The following is a 20,744-nucleotide window of genomic DNA, read 5'->3' as shown; positions in this document are numbered from 1 at the left end:
GCCTCGTCCTTGTTCTTCTTCGTCTCCATTGATTTCGTGGATCGGCGAATGACTGATTGGTATATACGTTGGATGAGGTGATGTCAATGACATGGTGAACTATGAGGAGAAACTTTCTAATTTTTTGAGAGATACAAAGGAACTGTACCAAGATTACCAACTTGATGATGAAAATGAAAAGAAGGATATTGAGATCGTGATATGGCGCAAGTGCAAGTCAGGTCGGCTACACAAAGCTGAAGCCGATGGTACGATGGTACTTGCTCAGGCTAGAGGAAGGCGAGACGTATCGATGGTTCTATGTATCTATTGTCTATGGTGTGATGAAGAATGATAAAATGACGGTGATGAGAAGTGAACCAGTGAAGCGATCGGTTATCAGATCAAATCGGGATATTCGTCCGTTGGTAGTCGGTCGTGGTCAACGTAATTTATGATCCATCTCATACAACTCCCTCAGATGCTTTATACGAGTATTGCTGGCGGTCGCACTGCTCGATGTACAGGATGTAAGTGAACACTGCGTGCATAGTTCTATCTCGACTTCAAGGGCAAGCTTCAGCTGCAGGAATGTTCACTGTATACTTTGAATCTCTCAGGCACGCATACCCATTCAGATGACGAATCTACTCAACATCACCACCAGTACATCATCTCATGGACATCCAATCTGAGCATGTTTGCTATCCATGAAGAGTTGGGTCAGTACATTCAGGCGATCACAGAGGTATTATAATTGGGAAATTCATCGAGTTCAATATAGAATGAAAGGAGAAATGATAAAAGGAAACCATCCATCCACAAAAAAGCATCTATCTTCTTTTCCCACCCCACCTCCTATCTCTCCCATTCGCTTGCACAGACTACTCTCTAATATGAGATCGGATACTAAATTCAGTCTTTCCCTCCCTTCACCTAGCTGTTCTACGCCATTGTTCATTATTATCGTAATGAGGATAATGATGGTTTGTAGGAATGAAGTTTGGTTCTAGTCGCTCTCGGAGATGAGGGCGAGGATCATTCTGCGAATACAAGTCATATGTCAGGCCGTTTCCCTTACGAGAGTTTACCTCAAGGAAATGCTCAGAGTGGACGGGTGATCAGGATTCGTAGAGAAGATAGACATATTACCCACCTGTAAAGGTAGTAGAAGAATGAAACGAGGTAGAAACCAAGTTTGATGAATGATTCTTTCTTGTGGCCCGACAAAGTGCGGAAAATCTCGGTTGCATCGTACATGTGGTTTTTGGCCATGATCCTGTGGGAGGGGGCCAGAGAATAGCAGTAGGTAGGAGGGGAGGGAGAAAAGAGAGTACAGGCGGTGATTAGCAGATGGCTCTACTTCTATCCAGGAAGTATGTTATTACTTACTTGTTAACGTTATATCCTACCAATGGAGCGTTCAACAAGAAAGCCAACCATTGACCGGACAGGAGGAAACATAGAGTAAGGAAGGCATGGGCGATCATCTCGGGGAGAACGAACTAATCATTTGACAAGAAGATGATCAGCACTTGAATGCTATGGACTGTATAGGGCACTGTAATCTGATGAGAGATATTGTCGTAGAATAGGCCTGTACTCACCTGATTGAGCTTGTTACAGAGGTCGATAGGGTTGATGTAATCTGTTGTCACAGTGTCAGGATTATATCAGCTACGTCGGTCTCGCCATTCTGTCTACGAAGCGCTAGTGAGTAGCTGGACCTACCACACTCGAGATCAGAGAACATAATGATCTATATCCACACATAGCGTTAGTAAGGGTGTATCTGGGGCAAGTTAGATGGAATATACTCACAAAGAACACCATAGTGAACAAGAGTACGGCAGCCATCAAGACCGCAAAGAGGAACAACCAGCCTGTGGTGTGTCACCATCATCATATGGTGGAAATTGTCGTACACGTATATGTGTATGATGCAAGTTTCCATCGAGTTATGGTCATATTAGGTTGAGGGAATATAATAAGTGATGCAAGTCGTGTGAGGAAAATGGACAGGGGTAGAGTGTTTATCAGCTCCATCCGAGTCGAGTTCTACATTGACAGGACTCACCTTCTCCACCCATCTTGTATGCTTAATCAATTGTATATGCGTGGGGCAAGTCCGTGTGTGAATATGGATATGCAGTATGCAGTATATGCTTGAGATGTGTTGAGGAGTAGAAGGACGAATGACGATGATGTCGTTGATGATGATGGATGTTTAGTTATTGCCAGGGAACAGTTTGATGAAGTGGAATGTCACGAGTCGATATATTACGTAACAGCATGTGGTACGAAGGAAATCTTTTTTAGAACTACCACACTGTAGCAGCGTAACAAGGATTTTGATTTTCTGTCACTTCTCTTGTTATACATGGACCAATAACACTGAACACGAAGAAAGAGAGCACAGTAGAACACCATGGCCAACCCTAGACAACGATCCAAAGCGAAATCGCACAAATCTACCAGACCCAGTATCCACAGGATACGGAAGTTGCATCAGAAGCAGAGACGGGCACCTCCCTTGAAAGGTCCAGAGGTGTTGCAGAATGGTTGGGATAAGAAGAAGACGGTTTTCCAGAAGTACGTGTAGCGTATATTGAGATGGATGTGTGATGATATGACGGGAAAGCTAATAATCTTTGTCTTGTTGTATTGTAGTTACGCAGCATTAGGTTTATTACCTTCCATTCCCATCCCCTCGTCAGCTTCTTCCTCTCGATCTCAACGAGTCAAGTTACCCATTGTACCTGCTGCTGAAGAGGAAGCACAACCGAAAGTGGGTTTCGGTAGGATCATAAGGGATGAAGAAGGGAATGTGATTGATATCATTATTGATGAGGATGAGGAGGTAAAAGACCAAGAAGGGAATGTTCCGTTTGAAGAGGAAGAGGGGGAGAGGGAGAAGGTACAGGGTAAAACGGAGGTTGTAAGGCGTGAGTAAGAATTTTCAAGTGTTATCTTGTTCTTCATGGTCATGATATACTTCATGGGCAAGAGCATGGGATGGTACACTTGTAATTTCCCTTCATATATTATGGTTCAGTCTGTCATATGGTGATCTGTACTCGTACTGATATTTATATATATATTTATTTATCTAACAGAACTCGAAGCATTATCATCAACTTCCGCACCAGTCAAGAGACACAGCTCGACATCCGAGAAAACATGGTTGATCAACCTTGTCCAGAAATACAATGACGATTACGAGAGTATGGCGAGGGATATGAAATTGAATGTATGGCAGAAGACCAAAGGTGAGATCAAGAGGATGGTCAATAAAGCTGGTGGGGTAGAGAAATTGAGGAATAGTTCTTGATTTGTATACCACTACGCTTTATTGGTATCCGGATAAGAACGAAGATTGTCATACTTGTCTACCATTACCAATGTTTAGTCCTCTTCGCTTGATTCTCGCCTGCTAGTACTTCCCTTGTATTCTACTTATGTACCCTATCATCTCATACTTTACTCCATCATACACTGCAATGCATAGAATCATCTGTGAACATGGATATAAGTATGAGCTTGACTTCGTATGCTCCATGCATAGTGCGGTCGAGGGCACATGTGTCCACATGTGCCATATAAAACAGAGCGCCACTGAAAGTTCGTAAGTTAGTGACAGCAGTCACCCTCGATTCTCAACTGTCAATAATTCTCATTCTCATTTCTTGGCTCCCTCTTTTCTCTTCTTTCTCTTTCTCTTTTCTCTTTTTGGACATAGGACCACAACCCACTCAACCACCTCTCAGAGGCCCACAAGGCCTTTATCAGCCTATCACAATAGCTATTCTGGTGATACTTGAAGTATCCCACTAGTCTTAGTGTACACACCTGTCAAACAAGCTACCCCGGATTTTTCAACCCAATCCGAACCACCCTTTCTTACTCAATAATCAATCATCATCATCCTCGTCCTCATCCCAACCATCCTTGCGACGATCTTCACTCTGTGTATTCCTCATCCAAGTAAATCCGACTACATCGGCTTATCTCATCATCATCATCCCTTGCTTGACGTCGTGCATACGAGTGGTCACATCGATCACCTCAAGCTCGGACGACTACGATTCAAGAGCTTTTCATTCGTCCCTTCGGCTCGTGTGACCATCTCTCGACCTGGTCAAAGGTGGTGATTGGTTATTCGACTTTCATCGCTAATAGAATCTATTTGACTGGGTACAGCTGGACTTAGTGTCACCGGATCCAGTGGATTGCTCATCGTCCGGGCCAACCACGTATCCTCGGCATCCGCACTTCCGCATCTTCGCTCACAGCCATACATTCATCCGGTCACACCGACACTTTCAGCTCACATCCAATCAACCCATCTTCACAAGAGAGAAAGAGAGGAGATACAACCATCTACCTCCCCTTCCCTTTTCCTCTTTCCTCTCTCTTCTTTATCAAAGATGAAGAATCAATAATCCAGTAAGACCCATCGGTCTTCTGGTATCACCCCCAACTGTCAAACATCATCATACTCGAGTAGCCGCTCACTTCGTATCATTACCGATTCATTCCCCTCTTCAACATGTCAAATATTGTACACAGTCTAGAGGGGCTGGTAGAAGCTGGCGTCAAAGGGATAATGGATGTTCTAAGTCCCACATCAAGTAACGGCGAACTTCCACCAGTCCAAGATGGAGAAGTTCCACCTCCTAGACCTTTGACTATACCCACAACAACAACAACAGGGGCAGTGACAACCACACCCGGTGGACAATCATCATTAACTGGTAGTAAATTGAATTTACCCAAACAGGATCAGCTCGTTCAGGTGTTGGACGTACCATCCGGATGGATCCATCTACAGTCTACTTACCTCGATGGGAATCTTGGTCAGAAGACGGTCAGATCGTTTAGTATTAGGAATTTAGTGGGTGATAAGGAGGTGGAGATTGAGTTGGAAAGTGATTTGGAGGGACAGTTGGTATTTTGGTTCGGAGAGGAAGAAAGGGGTGAGTTCATGATCTCTTCAACTACTGTATTCGCATTTTTGCATACAACCATCTTGATCTTCTATTCTCTACTCTCTCCATCTTCAGCAGCTCATGTTTCAACAGATCATCTGCTCTTTATATCCTGAAAGGTCAATGACTAACTTACCTCCCCTCCTCTCTCAGGCACCAGCTCATCCGCATCATCCACCTCATCCTCCTCGACTAGTGCCGGCTCTCCCTCTTTACACATCACCTTACCTCCCTCAACAACCATCACCATCTTCTTCGCTTTCCAGCCGACTCACAGCGTCCCATCTACTCCCGCGAATGACTCTGCCCCTCTTTTCGACGACGGCGGCTATACACCTCGTGTCAAGCCCGTCCTATCTCGCACTCACTCTTCCGAGATGTCACCTGTCGGGGTCGGTTCACCAAGTGATGGACGTTCTTCCGAACTTAGCTCAGTATCCGGCGGATCAGTCGCTGGAAGTATGAAAAGTGCTTATAATTCTCGTCGACCTGAACCTGTCCATCGGGCGTTCTCCGTGCATGGATCTATCACTATTCGGGCTATCACATCTTCCTCTTCCCTCTCCACACTCGACCTTCCCCCTGCTCAACCTAACGTCGCCCATCAGATCGTCAGCGTACCCTTCTTCGCTACTGTTTGTCGATCACTGTTCACCGCTGCTCCCATCGACCCTATACAGGGTCTAGTCACCGGCTCCCAGGTATCCTCAGGGGAATTGGTGATCGACTTCGGTACCAACGCGGTAGTCGGCGGTCGATATCATCGAGATATCCTATTAGTCAATCGATCCGAGATCGAACTGGTCTGGAAAACAACGGTAGTTTCATCCCCATACAAAGAAGCGGTATGGTTCGAGTTACGTGATCTAGATTCGGAAAATGTCTTTGGCGTAGTAGATGTTGATCATTCCTCTCAACCTGTCCCCTTGCCCTCATTATCATCCAGACATCTCAGATTGGAGATGAGAGCTAAAGCCGTTATTCAAGATTTCGACTTTACCTTTTTGATTTCCAACATCAACCAGTCAGGAAATGTCATCTCGTGCAAAGCGATCGGAACAGTCTTACCTGAGAAACTGGATGATTCGTTGATTCTCTTGAGTGGGACGAATATAGATTTCGGTCAAGTGATTGATGGTATCTGGTCGAAACAATTAATAACATGTAAGAATAATGGAGATAAACCTATAGATGTGAAATTCTCTGCTACGAAAGGATATAATGTGGTTTTCAGATTGGCTGGAGTAGCAGGTGAAGATCTGGATGAAGATTTATCTATCGCCTTGGATAGACCTAGAACAATCTCAAATGCCACGTCGAGTACGAAATGGACTCAGGATGTAGGATCGGGTCTATCGAGAGCTTCAACGAAAGATGGGAGAGGAAGGGATTTGATGCAGCAGCAACAGCAACAGTTGAGAGATCCAAGAGCTGAATCGCCTTTTTCATCTACCGGACAACAAAGTCAGAAATCGAGACCTACCTCTTCGATAATCAGTTCAGAGATGTTCAACGCCTACTCTGTCCCAGGTGATTTCGGTAGACCGTGGTCCAACATCCCTCAGAATATAGATGTGGACTCGAATCCGACTTCTGGCTCAGCTTCGGGTTTTGTCGAACATGATCAAGCTTCTATCCCGTCCAGGGAATTGAACGGTCAAAGAGACCATTCCCAACCTCCCTCCAGACCATTATCAAGAGTCACAAGTAGAACCTCGAGTTATCTCCTGCACACCGCTGGCGATGAGCTAGATAGCGAATCGATAGAAGATGATGAAGATGATTTCGAACCTCCTTTCTTTGGTGGTGGGGAGAATACCAACAACGTGTCTAGATCGACTTCATCCAGCATCGGTATCGGTACGAGTCGCGCCCTGGGTAATATGATTTCGACTGAGCAGAATATCCCTAATCAGATTGAAGAAATGACGATGAGACCCGGTACAGAGTACAGAGTGTATGTCTTACATCGACCTGAGATTGACGATAAGAACCCACCGGAGATAGCAGGCAAATTGAGAAAATCGAATTTCAAAGTTTACTTGGATACGGTGTCGGGTCCACAACAGCATCATTCAAGATCCACCAGTGGGAATAGCTCAAGTAATAACACGAACAACTCAAATAATATGAATAAAGATTTGAACATGACTAGTAGTATTATCAGTGCAAACATTACTACTTCATCTACTCCTACAGGTTCAGGAACCTCGGATAATGCTCGAAGAATAACGATCAGTTGTTCTGTCGAACATTGTACTTCCCTCATATCATTACCTGAAGGTAAGGTATTAGATTTCGGTAAAGTCACCGTCGGATCTTCTCAAACGAAACAATTGAAAATTCGGAATTTATCTGAATTATCCACCAAGATTGAGATTGCCGCTATTTCAAAAGTGATTAGTCTATCTTCCAACAAAAACATCATTGTTATACCTCCTTTAGAAGAGGTCGAAGAGAAATTAGAGTTTTTCCCCAGAAGGATTAACGAGAATTATGAGAAGGAATGTTTCGTAAGGAATTTATTGAATAGGAGGAATGATCAGGTCTTAGAGATTAGATCGCAGAATGTTGATGGTGAGTAACCAATTTACAAACACGTTCTAGTTGTGGATCAATGGTTGACTGATACCTACCTGGCTGTATTTACTTATCCAGTCTATAACCTCACTTTACATTCACATTTGTATCGAATCCTCACTCCTTCCGGCAGCAACTTCCTCGATTTCGGTAATGTCGTGATTAACGCACCGACCGTACGAACGATGCATATTGAAAATCTCTCAGATACCCAGCTCGTCCTTGATCTTTACGCATCTCAACCTGAAGATATAGGTTTGTATGTAAAAGCGGAAGATGAACCTCCTATGCCAGGTAAAACCAGAGGCCCACCGGGTAGATATTCTGAAGTTGATACTGCGCTGGAGAGAATGACTTCGCCACCTAATGGAGAACTCAAAGAGAGGTTCATGGAGACTTTACAAGAGCTCAGCGAGAAGAACGCCAATGGTGGAAGTGCTAATCGGTCGAAGAGTAAAGTCAGGGAGAAGAGCGTGGGCAAAGCGAAGAAGGAGGAGGTAGAGAAAGATGGCAAGAGTGTGGGACAACAGGTTGCTGTGGCGTTAAAGAAAGGTGGAAGAGGAAGACCTGTTCAGGTGAGTAATAGTCCTCATCCATTACATGCGGCAGGGACCATTGATTGATACTTCGTTGTCCAGCTTTATGGCAATTCTGTCGTGTTCAAAGATCGTACTCTGCTTGAACCTCACGAATACCTTGATTTGGCGAGTGGACCACCAGTATGTGCGCATCGATCCCCTCGGGCTAAACGATTCGCTCTTCTGGACACCATCGAGCTGGAAGATAGGACGAAACTGTCCGGCCGACATGACAAGATACCGAAACTGGACTTTGCGGCAGTTGCTAAAGCTTCTGGACTAGTCGGTAAAGATGCCAAGACGAAGAAGAAACATCCTCATCACCATCATCACCATCATCATGGGCATGGTAACGCACAGAGCACCGTCCCATCCGAGATACCCTCGACAATGCAGTCTCCCTGTCAATCTGGTGATACCTCTGCTCTTACTTCCCCTAAACCTCAACCCATCACAGTCCCTCAAACGCACGATCCCTCACCAGTCTCGGTACCTCCCACTACTCAGAGACCGGAAATGCACCTCAACCTCGCGACGTTAGCTTCTCAAGTGATGCAGCGGATTATCCCTGAAACGGGAGGACGCAAATCACCTGCTCTTACAGCTAAACGACCAATTGATATGAAATTGACTGAAGTCACGTCTGGCGCTCCGACCGATCCTTCCAAGATGACTGTAGATGAACTGCTCCTTGCGATAGAACGACATGATTCCCTCAAATCGTCCATCACCCATTCATCATTGGAAGAGGAAGAAGCGTATGTCCGAAGAACCATAGCGTTGAAGAAGGAATTACAAAACGTCATTTCCTCTGGTAAATTAGTTCCCGCTCGAACGGTCAATGTCGGTTCGAAGAAGACCAAAGCAGTGATAGTGGTGATGACACCCAATGGGTCTACTCGACCGCACGTGGGGGTTCGAGCGAAACGAGCTGATTCAAGAATATTCATCAAGCTTGTTGAATTTGATAAATCCCTACTAAACGAAGCTGGACGCGGAACTTGTAACGTCACGGACCAACATGGCAAGATGGATGATAAACTCATAGAGAAGATTACTGCGGAATTACCCATCAGAGATCTGATCATTCGAAGTTCCTGCGTGAGGAGCGTACTGGAAGTTCAACAGAGTAGTATCAATTTCGGCGGATGTGATAAAGGTGAAATCAAAGAGAAGACTATTGTCATTCACAATAAATCAGATACCATTGGGTTATTCCGTCTGCGTACTTCTGGATCGATCGCTTCGGGTGATCTGAAATTGGGTTTAGGTCGATATGGAGTGATATCTGCTTTCGGCAGGAAAGAAGTCAAGAATTTCTCATTCACCCCTTCGCTAGTGGGGAATTATCAAGAGATGATTACGGTTGAGAATGTTTTAGATGGATATAACGATCAGAATTTGTCGGTCAAAGCGGTAGTAAGGAAAATACCGGCTTTTAAAGTTGAACCGGATAATCTAGATTTTGGAATTGTCAATTTGACCAACGTCCATTTGAAACAAGGTAATAAGTCGACTTCTTCTACTACTCAACAATCATTCATCTTGACGAATATATCAAAACATGAAAGAACATTTGTGATCACCATCGAACCGAAAGTTTCTTCGTCGTTGGCTTTCGCTCAGATCAACTTGACCCAAAATGAGAAAGACGTAGGATTGGCATTATCAAAAGTCGAAGAAGAAGAGGTAGAAGCGATATTACAGAAATTGAAAATTGCCAAAAGGAAGAAGAAACAAGAGAAAATTGAGAAATACGAAAAGAGATTGATGGAATTGGGTATAGGTATGAAAGATCTGAAGAGCGATGAGGAGGATGGTGAGGATGGACTTCCTCCCGCTGAAGCTGAGATTGAAGGTGAAGGTGAAAAGAAGGAAAAGAAAGGCAAGAAAGATAAGGTTAAGCAGCAGAAGGAAGAACAGCCACAACCTCCAATATCGGGTAGAGAAGTTCCCACTGCAGGTGTCAAAGATGCTTCATACGATCACCCTGCCAATCCCAATGCCCTCACCACATCGCTCAGCTTGACGCTTGCACCAAACCAGAAGACCAAGATACTCGTGGATCTGATGCCACAATCGCAAAATACCGTCGGAGATAACGATAATGCGAGTGGAGGTGACTCATTCGATGATGTCAAAGCTACCATCACCGTACATGACAAACGAAACACAGATGAAACTATCGCTATATCTGTATCAGCCATCAGAGGCACACCGGAGAACACACACAAGGAAACGTTGGAAAAAGCTGTCAAGATGGCTGATAGAGCGAGGAACACTACTACGGGTGAGTCTGAGTATGAGCGAGAACTATACCTAGACCTGTACTAATGTCGACATCTCATAGACCCCCTCGCTCTCGCATTGATGCAACATTCCCTTGACCTCACGTTGAATTGCGAAGTATCCCCTACGGCATTCTGCGTCGGATCGACCTTGTTCTTACCGTCATCATCATCCCATTATCCGTCGTTGGAACCGACAGGCAAATTCGATTTGTTCCCTACTGGACCTGAAGGAGCTGGACAGTCAAAAGGATTGATACTGGGAGATGGATGGAGTAGACAGATACCTGGGAATACCCATGCTGAAGCCAACGCCTTGACTAATTTTAGAACAAAGTATGGTGAATTACAAGCTTCTTTCGGTGGATGGGGATCTTCTTCTAGCACTTCTACAGCCCCCGATAAAGAGGATAGGAAATCGACGTTACCAAGTATAGAAGAGGTCCTGAAAGATGCGGATTGTTATGCTACGATGGAACCTTGTTCGATCAGGACTTCCGGAGGGCCAAGTTGTGCGTTGGAATTGGTTAGAGCTGGGGTGAAGGCTGTTTATCTGGTAAGTCATGATTTGATATCTACTACACCTATCTTTCACTCTCCATCTCTCCTCGTGTATCACATGTATGACCTATCCCACATGACCCAATGATCCAGCTGCTGACCATTCACTTATCACCGCAGGGAGTCGAAGAACCACCAGATTTCGTGCAATGCGAAGGTGTCCGAATACTAGAGGACGGAGGAGTCAAAGTGATACGTACGAGTGGATTAGAAGAAGCATGTTTGAAAGCTGCTAGAAGAGGGAGGAATTGAGTGATATCAAGGACATTGAAAGGATAAGATACATTAGTGGATAGTTAATTGTGTTGTTGTGAGACGATTTCTTCTTTTTAACCAACCTTCGTTTAGCATTTTAACGATTTTTACAAATTAACCACTATTTATTACTACTCAACCTTCGCTTCTGAATCCATTTCTATATTTGTCACATTACGAACTTATTTTACATTAAGACCAATCATTTGCATGCATTGTCACACACCCATTCAGATTATATTATAGCTTTGATGAAATTTGACCTTCTCGCTTTCCATTCTGACCGTCATAATCTGTCGCTATCCTGTTTCAAAGTAGAAACTGGTGCCAACATGAAGTATATATAATTCATAACGTTGACCTCCTCATCGACAAACTCGAAGGTAAATAAATATGAACAAGTTCGTGACTATCTCGGCCCAATTAGTACGTTTCATCGTGTAATGGATCTCTTGATCACATCGCTCCTCTTCCCTACCGCAATTTCAGCAATATCATTAATGGACCTTACTTCTCGTTCGCTCCTCTGTTGTCCAGCTTCGATCTCCGGAGCAGTCGAGGGAGTCGATACTCTTCCAGCTGTCGTTGATGCGTCGATAACAATGTGATCTACTCTCGGTTCACCGGCTGACTCGTCAACTTCTTCAAAGGTTTTGCTCATACCTGGTGGAGGAGAGAGAAGACAGGCTAGATAATATACTAAACCGGATACTCCAGGTCCAGTAAGCCATAGCTACGTAGTATGACGATTATCAGTGTACTGATTGGCAAAGCTTCTTGGACTGGGATAAGGAAGGAAGGGTACTCACTAGGTAATATATCTTCATAGCACCTTGGGAGACTTTGATAGACGGTTGGATCGTACTGATAAACCCTGGCAAATTAATAGCGAATCCACTAACCATTATCATTCACTTCATCAGCCTCAGCTCGATTCGACAGATACTGTATTTGTATTTTGCCCAAAATCGCATGAGAAAAGAGACAATCACAACACATACCATGACATGCCGAGATAACCCCTCCAATTTATACCCGCAGAATACCAGTACCAACCGTTTTTATCTCTTATGTAAAGATCGTTAATCCTCATATGACCTTTACGGATCAACCAATAGTCAGATGACATCGGTCCAGCAATACATGCGAGGAAGATTCCGTTAGCAGCGAGCGAGGAACTTGGTCAATGTTTGCGGTGATTTGTACAATAGCCAGGGATTTCTGTTGAAAATCCATCAGAAAAGGGTAAGCGATGAACGTACATTTGAAAATACTGATCTCGCTAGAAGAGCGGAGTATACCTACATGCAAATCCCAACTATCGCAGCTATATAACCACCCCTTCTGATTGATAGGTATCGAGGGAACAAGGCAGTGAAATCACATCCTGCCGCGATCGAGTTGCCCACCACGTTCATCAAGAGACTATGGTGAACATGTCAACGTCTTTCGTGGCGGTCGGGAGGGCAGGAGGAAATTATTCAGCTCACTCACGTTACGTATATGAAACCCATGGCGATAAAAGCCAATCCTGCTCTTCTGCTGGAATCGGCTCCATCCAACATCGCTTCCATGATCTTCACAACGTTCCAGATGGGCTGACCCCACTGCACAGCACTTGAAGAGCAAATTACGATACCGAGGAAGGAAGTGATTGAGAACCCGAGTGGCATGGTGATCAGTTGTGACCATACAGAGGCAGAGGGGGTTTTGGCTCTTGAGGCGAAATCAGGTGCGTTCACAATCTACTCATCAAACACTACTTCATCAGTTCTACCTCGATTGATCCAATCCGCTTCTGAAACTTGTGAATTATTGAGCTTACCAGAGTCACCAGATTACCAAAACAATCGCCTATACTAGTGACCATCTGCCAAGCGAGTTTCGACCCTTTCAAAGTAGCAGGTTGACTGAATATCGGTCCAGCTCCACCAGCTCGTTTGACTGACCATCCGAGGAGTGTCAGACCGGCCATTGGACCTACGATCGCTTTGGCCAATAGTAACCATCGGAGTTTGTGGATCGGTACCCATATTGTAGGCAATGATAAGAGCCAGAAGATGGTGAATGAGATTACATAGTCTGAAAAATGTAGCGGAAGTCAGCATCAGTCGACGACCTCTACACAGGGAGCGATGGGAGAAACAGAAGACGAGACTGACCAGTCGAGGTGCCCGTACTAGCGGGCATGGTATTTTTGATTACTAGTAAAACTTGGCCAGATCGCTCTGATCGATACGTGAACACATTGTCCGCCTAGCCAACACTGGGATCCCCACCAAACGCATGCGATTGTGGCACCTAAAGTAGATGGACAAATACAATCCTCCTCAGTCTGGGAAACGTTGGAAAGGATAGAAATCGTAGGAGAACACTCACGCGTGAATATCGGCCAAAAAGTACCAAAGACACCAAAAGTGGTTCGACAAACTGCTGGAAAGACGAGCCCCCATACTGCCCCCTTTTTGAGTCACCAGATATAAGGTAATCTTTCTTTCAAAGAAAGCCATCGGACTCACTGGTATAGCATTGAGAACGATGAAGGGTCCCACCATCGAGCAACCTATGATAACAAATAACAGTGCTACTAACCCGTGATCAGTGAATTGACCACGGTCAATTATGTAGTTTGCCACCAGTTAAGTCCCGCTGTTATCATTGAAGAGGAGGAATGTATTCAAATTGAAGCAATCTGCTACCCAGAAACCGACCTGTCGAAGTGAGACCAGTCTCATTAGAGGGTCATGCCAGTTGTCTCAAAGGATTGGTGCCATCTAGTGCCGGAACATTCACTCACAAATGTCCATGAGTCCCATGTTTTCTTTTCGTCACTGACTGGTAACAAATCAGTGGTAGCTAAGAACAATTCTTTATGGGATAGGGTAGGCACATGGTCACTTTCAAGTGTCTTCAATACTTCTTTCACTTTAATTTTCATTGTATTCTTATGCCTTTTTGTAAAGACCAATTATCGTATGAAAAGTGGCCGAAAAGAGTGGAAGAGGATCTATCCTGTAAAGCGCGAAATGTATTTGCAAGGGTAGGAAGGGCGAAGAGAGATATCTTTGATGGCAGAGAGCCTCTAGAGTCGCTTGTCGGAGCTAATTAGTAAACCAACCATCATCTTATATAAACCGTACTCCCTTTGTGGACTTTGCACTTGATGTTCGAAATTTTGGAAGAACCAAGCTTGGTTCGGTTCATAGCTCAGTCCATTCATATCCTTCTATTTCTTGATGTCACTTGTATGATTGCAGTGAGATGTTAGGGGATTCTGCATGCCCGATTTCATCGGATATACCTTCATCATGTTACTCGAGGATAGACTTCCTACAAGGGTTGATAGAAGCCCTCATTAGGCAGCAAGAAGGATACCAGCATGAAAGGATCAGCGGAGGAAGCCACAAAGAAGACTGTCAACTAGCTAGGACCCTGCGGAGTCTGATCGATGGTTTGTTGGCTAGTCCAGAACACCAGGGAATTTGGTCATGTTCATGAATTCCTCAATATCGTTATCACATCGAAATTATATGTGCCCAATCTTGAAATTGCAATCACTGAATCCGGTAGATCTACTGTGCAAAACCTGATCTCTTCAACAATGAACAACAAAGTGGGACGAGAACAAAGAGCACGATGCGGTATGAAGGCTATTTATCGTTTCACATTGTATAAGTGTCCTTCGATTTGTCAGAGAAGAAGCCGGTGGATGTCACCAGGTAGCTCCAATGTGAATGTTTCGTCTTGGGAGCCATTGTATGGTTCGTTAGACAAGTGGAAGATCACGGCTTCTCGATTCGATGTTCAGCTCGATAGGAAAGGCATCTTTAAGCGTTTCAGACCTCTTAGAAGCCCTGCCATGTCATCACCTATGAGACTTGTTTTCTTTCATCGTCAGATATCACTTTGATTTTGAGCCGCATTTTGAGCATATAGCACAACGAGACGTCTTCGTAGTGCCATTAGAGTAACATCCGGTCGATTTTGATATCGTGTGGTATCCCTCGGTCCGTTGTCTCTCGCTAAGACCAGAACTTGAATCTTGCGGCCGATGGGCTGTCTCGGTAACCAAGGGAGGTACCGACTTGCGAAGGTTGTCAGAACATATCAACGGATGTGCAGTAGAACTTCATTATTGTAGCATTGAAGTAAATCAGATACAAACGTTAAAACGGCATAAACACAGACAAAAGGTTAGATCATAAACAACGCGTAGGGTGAATGCCGTAACTGTCTGGGCGTTTCAGTGATATCGAAGGGAATTCACCCGCGGATCTGAACAACCGTTCTGTGGCGATTAGAGATAACCTGATAGGCAAGTCCTCGATTGCTTTGTTGCACTCGCAAAGGTACGTTCCAGTTAATAACCTTCAATGGGGAGCTACTACCCTACTTAGGCAACAGTCATCTTGCATCAACAATAGCATGCTTAATGACTCCAGCGGGAGACCGTGTTCTGTACTGCACACATTAAACTCTCATTAACGTTAATATCGGTATTATAGTTAAGGCAGTAGATCATCAAAAGCCCCAACTCACTACATCGCCATGGCCCTTATGTTATTCCTCACATCCTTTTCTTAGCTAAGACATTCTCCTTGCAAAAGCTCTGGACGGTCTCCTTCGGGCCTCAACGTTTACGGGATGGCGCTCACAAGGCTCATTGCGGATCGCCAACGAAGTTACGAGATTCTGGTAGAATTTCGCTCTTGTTTGTCTCATCTGTTATGTTCACCTCTCTATTCTACTGACGTGTCTGGCGGAAATCAGCTATATATTGATGGATATGAAGAACATCAAGCCTTCTCCATGCATTTACCAGCTGATCTGACAGAATTCGCCAAGAGATATATTGAATATATTCTCTCATTCGTAGCATACCACTTGAATTGATTTCTCTTTAACTCTTCATTGATTGAACATCTCTCTACGTCACATCATAAACCCAACTCGATACCAACGGAAACAAGACTCACTCACTCAAGATCAACATGTTCGGAAGATCTTTATCACTTTCTCTCAGTGTCTTACTGGCTCTAGCTGTGCTTTCGATGGTATCGGCTGTGACATACAATTCAGAATTCGCTTCATGTACCACGACATCTTATGTACCTAACGGTGGTGCAGGATCAGGCTCTTGGGAAAGTGCAACCGATTGTGCGGTGAGCATCCATATCGCCGCTATTGATTTGAAAGGAAGATCAAGTCGACTGATACTGGGGACTGTCTAGGCGTTTTGTTATGCTCGAGATACAACTTACATCTATTCAGCATGGTTATCGACTACTGGGGGATGTTCATGCGGTTCTAACACATTCACCACTGATGTCATCGCCACGGGTAATTCAGGAGGTTGTGGATCTAACTACGAAGTCTCAGTGAGTGAAATCGTTTCCTGAAATCTACCTTGTTTATCAGTGGACAGGCTATTGTATCGTCACTGACTAAAACTTCAACTCTCAGATCACACACACTACGTACGATTTTTATACTTGTACCAACAACTACCGATTCGATACGATCGGGGCTCAATCCAGCTCAACCGATTTTTACGCAATCTTCACTGCCTGTAGAAACTATCCTTTAATGGCCATCTATCCCGTGAGTCACTTGTCCTATTGTCAAACCGTTCTTCAATTTGCCTTGGCGCTGATCAGCTGGGATTTATGCTTAGACAACAGAAAACACTTATCTTTATGCTTGCGGTGACAACTATGTCTCCACAGGTGCCACTACCACCTGTGCTTATCAAGTTAACAGAGTGGGTCATTATTTTCCCAATGACCTCTATGCTAGAATTCCGATTGACCTTGACGTAGATTTACACCCATCCTGCCGACGCGACTGCCTCGGGATTAGCTCGAAGATCTCTGATCGAGAGACGCCGTCTGGCCGAACAGGAGACCATGCAAGCTTATTGGTGCCCCAAGAGCTTCACCCCATGTCAGTTGGAGAATGATCCAGACAGCTACGAGGTGAGTCTATTTCCCTCAACCAGTTAGTTACCAATCATGCTAATGCCATAATTGTAGTGCATTGATACCAAGAACGATCTTGAATCATGTGGTGGATGCTTGTATGGTGCCTACAACCCACCTGGTCATCCTAACACCACTGCTGCCGTAGGTACTGAGTGAGTCTTCCTCCTTCGTCCCATCTCTGCTCTTGAGACACATGCTAATGTTCGAGTTATTACAGTTGCTCTTCCCTTCGAGGTGTCGCTCTGGGCCATTCTTCGTGTATCGACGGTAGTTGTCAATTCGACTGTAAGAAAGGCTGGGAGCTAGATGGCGACGGTTGTGCTCGGACGAGAAAATAATTTTCACATGTTACTTAGATCTTCTTCGTTTTGAGTTCAATTTGGGTTTTCCTCCTTTTCATTTTCATTTTTGGGCTCACGATCGGACAATTTTTTCTCGGTTTGTCACTTCCTTGTCTATCAGTAGATCTCCATAACTAAGACGAACATCAACCAGCATGAAGTGGTGCAGACGCGTGATACCGGTTCTCGAACGATCCATTGATGCGCCTTCTCATTGCTCTCAGTTGCAGATATTTTACGAACAGGTTGCGAACAGTCCTTTTGATATGAAGCTGTTAGAAAGGGCCTCATTGCAATCATACTGACGGAGACGATCTGCAAATCATCACGCCCATTGCTCAGAGAGTGTATCCTAACAATCAGTCTTGCTCGATGAATGTACCCCTCAGTCCTAAGTGAAGATGAAGTGCATGGTAGATATGTTTGTGTGCGCCACTATTTCAGTACAAAGGGTTTGCTACAGCATCCTAGATGGAGGCGGGGAATTGTTAAAGTTACTGTAGTAGGGTTCTGATAGTCACAGTGCATGCAGTAACACAAGTTCTATCCAGCATTAGGATTATGTTGACCACCATCCGGGTTATACCATTCTTCCCCTGTCCTCGCGTAATGGCTGAACCATTCATGGAAAGTTCGCTGCTCTTCTGGACCCATGCGTGCGACTTGTTCTTGCATGGATAACAAGTCATTGGTTGAGACCCGGTCATAACCTGCTGTTCCTCGTTCAGGAGGTCTAGATGGCGCTGAGAAGTCAAATTTCGAAGAGGAGCCTTGTTGGCGGCCTACAAAATGCGCAGACATGCTATCGAAAGTTTCAAATGCAACTTCGTCAGTGCCGCCCTGTCGCGAATTGCCATGCATGTTTTGTGATAGCGTTGTCAGGGACGCATGACATAAAGGATCGTCTCGCTGAAGCGAATTCACAGTGTTAGCAGCACTGCTCGAGCGATGCCAGCATTAAGTGCGACAATCGAAATGTCACTCACACAACGCTCATCACAGAATTGTTGAGATCCTTGAACAGTGTTGTTACACCCCCACTGGGTACTATCATTAGGATGATCGGTTCGCTTACAGCTGCATATCGCGGTTGGGTCAGTCTCACTGGAGGATTGTGCCGATTGTTGAGGCATATCGACGTGTTATGTATAGGTAAGAACTGGAGAAGAGATTCGACAAGAGGTTGAAGAGGGGGATGGTAGCTTATGATATGAGTTTTATACCTATTGAGTCAAAATAGGGTAGAGTGGACTACACTAGGCCCCGGTCATATCGGATAAGAAGCATGCACCTTACAACCATTGTTCAGGATGCCTCTTTTGTACCAGAATCCAAGGGATGGCGACTTGCCCTTTGGTCAAGAGAGACACGGCCGAGCTCCATCTACGTAGTAACTGTGACGGACATAATGCAAGGAAAGTTCCATTCTCGAGTCTCGTGCTTCCAGACTCGAAGTCCTATGTTGCTTTTGGAAAGGCATGGCAGGACTTGAGATGCGAGCCGTATACGGATGGTTGGCATGTCGACCGATAAGTGAATATCATGCACTGCATCGTATGATGAGTTATACTATAAAGTTGAAGGACCTTGATCGTTAGCACAACTATTGAGATTCACTCTGATTTCCCCCATGTTACCGTACAAATCCCTTCACATCCAACCAATCATCGAGCCCTCGCTCTTCCCTAGTTAATCCTTTGCGCAAAAACGGTCTGACCACCTCTAATGTCTCCTTATCTGCATTCATCACGGCACAATCGCTAAACCTATTCAATATCTTCTTTGAAACTTCCTCCGGAGGCGTTGAAGTGGATGAATCAGATCTGTATGACCTTCTCCATTCTTTCCAGTCGGCAAGCCAGTATTCAGTAAGATCAGCCAGTCGTAGGCGTTTCTCGTGATATTGCTTGCCTTTGTCCTGGGAACAGGAGTTGAAAGGAGGATGGGCTATGAGGTATGAAGAATTGATGGCTGATCCCCAATCTGTTACTTCGTCCACTACGCCAATGCTCGTGGGCGATAAAAGTAAGTACCCCGTTGGTGGACTGTCAGATGTGTATTGAAATAGGGTTTTATAACTCTTTCGTGAAGGCAGAAAGACGATTCCCGGAGTGTCTGAAGGATTCGGATCCTGAGTTGGAACTTCTTACCCCGTTTCAAGCCATAAAGATCCAGTAGTAGGATCCCTCATTAGAGTGAGAGATCGATATTCGTATGTCTTCTTGAATAGACCAGATAGGAAGCTGTTTGATCCAGATTTAGAGTAGATCGTGAGGGAACTGAGTGTCATCGGTGTTGGTGCCAATTTCCCCTCCAGATTCATCGAGAGGATGAATCTGGAGGGTCGACGAGTTGTGAGGGGGTATTGTTTTTAGGGGACATCCTGTTGAGGTGTATAGTATATATATATCCAAGTACATCGTTGGTATCCCTTAGCGACAGCTTGATATGCTGCGACGATGATTCAGAAAAGTCGCACGAGTAACAGGCCATCTATTGCCTCATTTGGGATCTCACGTCGTTGCACCTTTCACGAATCGTAACCCTTGTTATGTACTTCACGTGCTCATCGTGTCGTATCGCCACTTGTGTACACATTCGTATATTGAGAATGATGTCCTATGAAGGATGGACGCTCCCTACTCAAGTTTGATTATGACTTATGTGCATTACGACTTCCTATGCCTCCTTCCTCTTGAACTCACCTCCCAGCATTCATCTGCGCGGCACACCGATCCTATCACAATCCTAATGTTTGCAGATTACTTCCAGTATCTTAATCCATTCCCAAACACCTGACAACTGTTCGATCCCATCCGACCTAGACCTCCAACCTACAGAAGGCCACGGCGAAACTGAGACTGACCCTCGCCGACCTTGCTCCAACGGTAGAACGCCCCTCTTCAGCCGTGCTAGGACTGCTGTTTATACTTCTCTAACCTGTTGCGTTCCCGCGAGATCCGAAAGGCCGCGAGTTGGAACATACCAAAGAGTATTGCAGTCACAGATTGATCCTCAAGATGCTTTGTTGACTTACTCCCAAATCACACGAGATGAATGTCCCCCGAGCTATGTGGAAGACACAACTGTATGTAATCCTCTCGCAGAGGATGGGAGGGAAGTAGATGAATCGATCCTCGGACTTTGATGGGATATCCATGGATTGCTCGACGACAGTTCATATTCTCGTTAT

The 20,744-nt window shown here is 44.8% G+C and overlaps 9 protein-coding genes across 9 annotated transcripts; 3 read left to right on the top strand and 6 right to left on the bottom strand.

The window, feature by feature from the left end:
• Positions 1–988: 988 nt before the first annotated feature.
• Positions 989–2,069, bottom strand: L199_006484 (uncharacterized protein; the record flags this gene model as incomplete). The annotated part of the gene is made up of 7 exons (XM_064892183.1): positions 989–1,022; positions 1,136–1,258; positions 1,372–1,484; positions 1,587–1,627; positions 1,711–1,738; positions 1,801–1,862; positions 2,057–2,069. The coding sequence occupies 7 exons, from the start codon at positions 2,067–2,069 to the stop codon at positions 989–991; spliced, it is 414 nt and encodes a 137-aa protein (XP_064748255.1).
• Positions 2,070–2,407: 338 nt separating this feature from the next.
• On the top strand, positions 2,408–3,310 carry L199_006483 (nucleolar protein 16; the record flags this gene model as incomplete). Its single annotated transcript, XM_064892182.1, has 3 exons — positions 2,408–2,571; positions 2,650–2,924; positions 3,096–3,310. The coding sequence occupies 3 exons, from the start codon at positions 2,408–2,410 to the stop codon at positions 3,308–3,310; spliced, it is 654 nt and encodes a 217-aa protein (XP_064748254.1).
• Positions 3,311–4,528: 1,218 nt separating this feature from the next.
• L199_006482 (uncharacterized protein) lies at positions 4,529–11,226 on the top strand (the record flags this gene model as incomplete). The annotated part of the gene is made up of 6 exons (XM_064892181.1): positions 4,529–4,955; positions 5,121–7,544; positions 7,626–8,122; positions 8,186–10,415; positions 10,476–10,969; positions 11,095–11,226. The coding sequence occupies 6 exons, from the start codon at positions 4,529–4,531 to the stop codon at positions 11,224–11,226; spliced, it is 6,204 nt and encodes a 2,067-aa protein (XP_064748253.1).
• A 436-nt stretch (positions 11,227–11,662) lies between these two features.
• Positions 11,663–12,322, bottom strand: L199_006481 (uncharacterized protein; the record flags this gene model as incomplete). The annotated part of the gene is made up of 3 exons (XM_064892180.1): positions 11,663–11,962; positions 12,039–12,126; positions 12,231–12,322. 3 exons carry the CDS (start codon positions 12,320–12,322, stop codon positions 11,663–11,665), a joined length of 480 nt encoding a protein of 159 aa, XP_064748252.1.
• Positions 12,323–12,389: 67 nt separating this feature from the next.
• L199_006480 (uncharacterized protein) lies at positions 12,390–13,784 on the bottom strand (the record flags this gene model as incomplete). Its single annotated transcript, XM_064892179.1, has 8 exons — positions 12,390–12,450; positions 12,535–12,654; positions 12,724–12,974; positions 13,055–13,311; positions 13,392–13,433; positions 13,495–13,530; positions 13,609–13,690; positions 13,749–13,784. The coding sequence occupies 8 exons, from the start codon at positions 13,782–13,784 to the stop codon at positions 12,390–12,392; spliced, it is 885 nt and encodes a 294-aa protein (XP_064748251.1).
• Positions 13,785–13,868: 84 nt separating this feature from the next.
• L199_006479 (uncharacterized protein) lies at positions 13,869–14,167 on the bottom strand (the record flags this gene model as incomplete). Its single annotated transcript, XM_064892178.1, has 2 exons — positions 13,869–13,940; positions 14,027–14,167. 2 exons carry the CDS (start codon positions 14,165–14,167, stop codon positions 13,869–13,871), a joined length of 213 nt encoding a protein of 70 aa, XP_064748250.1.
• A 2,053-nt stretch (positions 14,168–16,220) lies between these two features.
• L199_006478 (uncharacterized protein) lies at positions 16,221–17,548 on the top strand (the record flags this gene model as incomplete). The annotated part of the gene is made up of 7 exons (XM_064892177.1): positions 16,221–16,391; positions 16,461–16,607; positions 16,693–16,830; positions 16,904–16,990; positions 17,049–17,204; positions 17,262–17,362; positions 17,428–17,548. The coding sequence occupies 7 exons, from the start codon at positions 16,221–16,223 to the stop codon at positions 17,546–17,548; spliced, it is 921 nt and encodes a 306-aa protein (XP_064748249.1).
• A 546-nt stretch (positions 17,549–18,094) lies between these two features.
• Positions 18,095–18,684, bottom strand: L199_006477 (uncharacterized protein; the record flags this gene model as incomplete). The annotated part of the gene is made up of 2 exons (XM_064892176.1): positions 18,095–18,460; positions 18,538–18,684. The coding sequence occupies 2 exons, from the start codon at positions 18,682–18,684 to the stop codon at positions 18,095–18,097; spliced, it is 513 nt and encodes a 170-aa protein (XP_064748248.1).
• A 500-nt stretch (positions 18,685–19,184) lies between these two features.
• Positions 19,185–19,841, bottom strand: L199_006476 (uncharacterized protein; the record flags this gene model as incomplete). Its single annotated transcript, XM_064892175.1, has 2 exons — positions 19,185–19,596; positions 19,702–19,841. 2 exons carry the CDS (start codon positions 19,839–19,841, stop codon positions 19,185–19,187), a joined length of 552 nt encoding a protein of 183 aa, XP_064748247.1.
• Between the last annotated feature and the right edge of the window lie 903 nt (positions 19,842–20,744).

This window comes from Kwoniella botswanensis, chromosome 1 (genome assembly GCF_036426115.1).
Source record: "Kwoniella botswanensis chromosome 1, complete sequence".
Lineage (NCBI taxonomy): Eukaryota > Fungi > Basidiomycota > Tremellomycetes > Tremellales > Cryptococcaceae > Kwoniella > Kwoniella botswanensis.
This window is presented reverse-complemented; position numbering and strand designations above follow the sequence as displayed.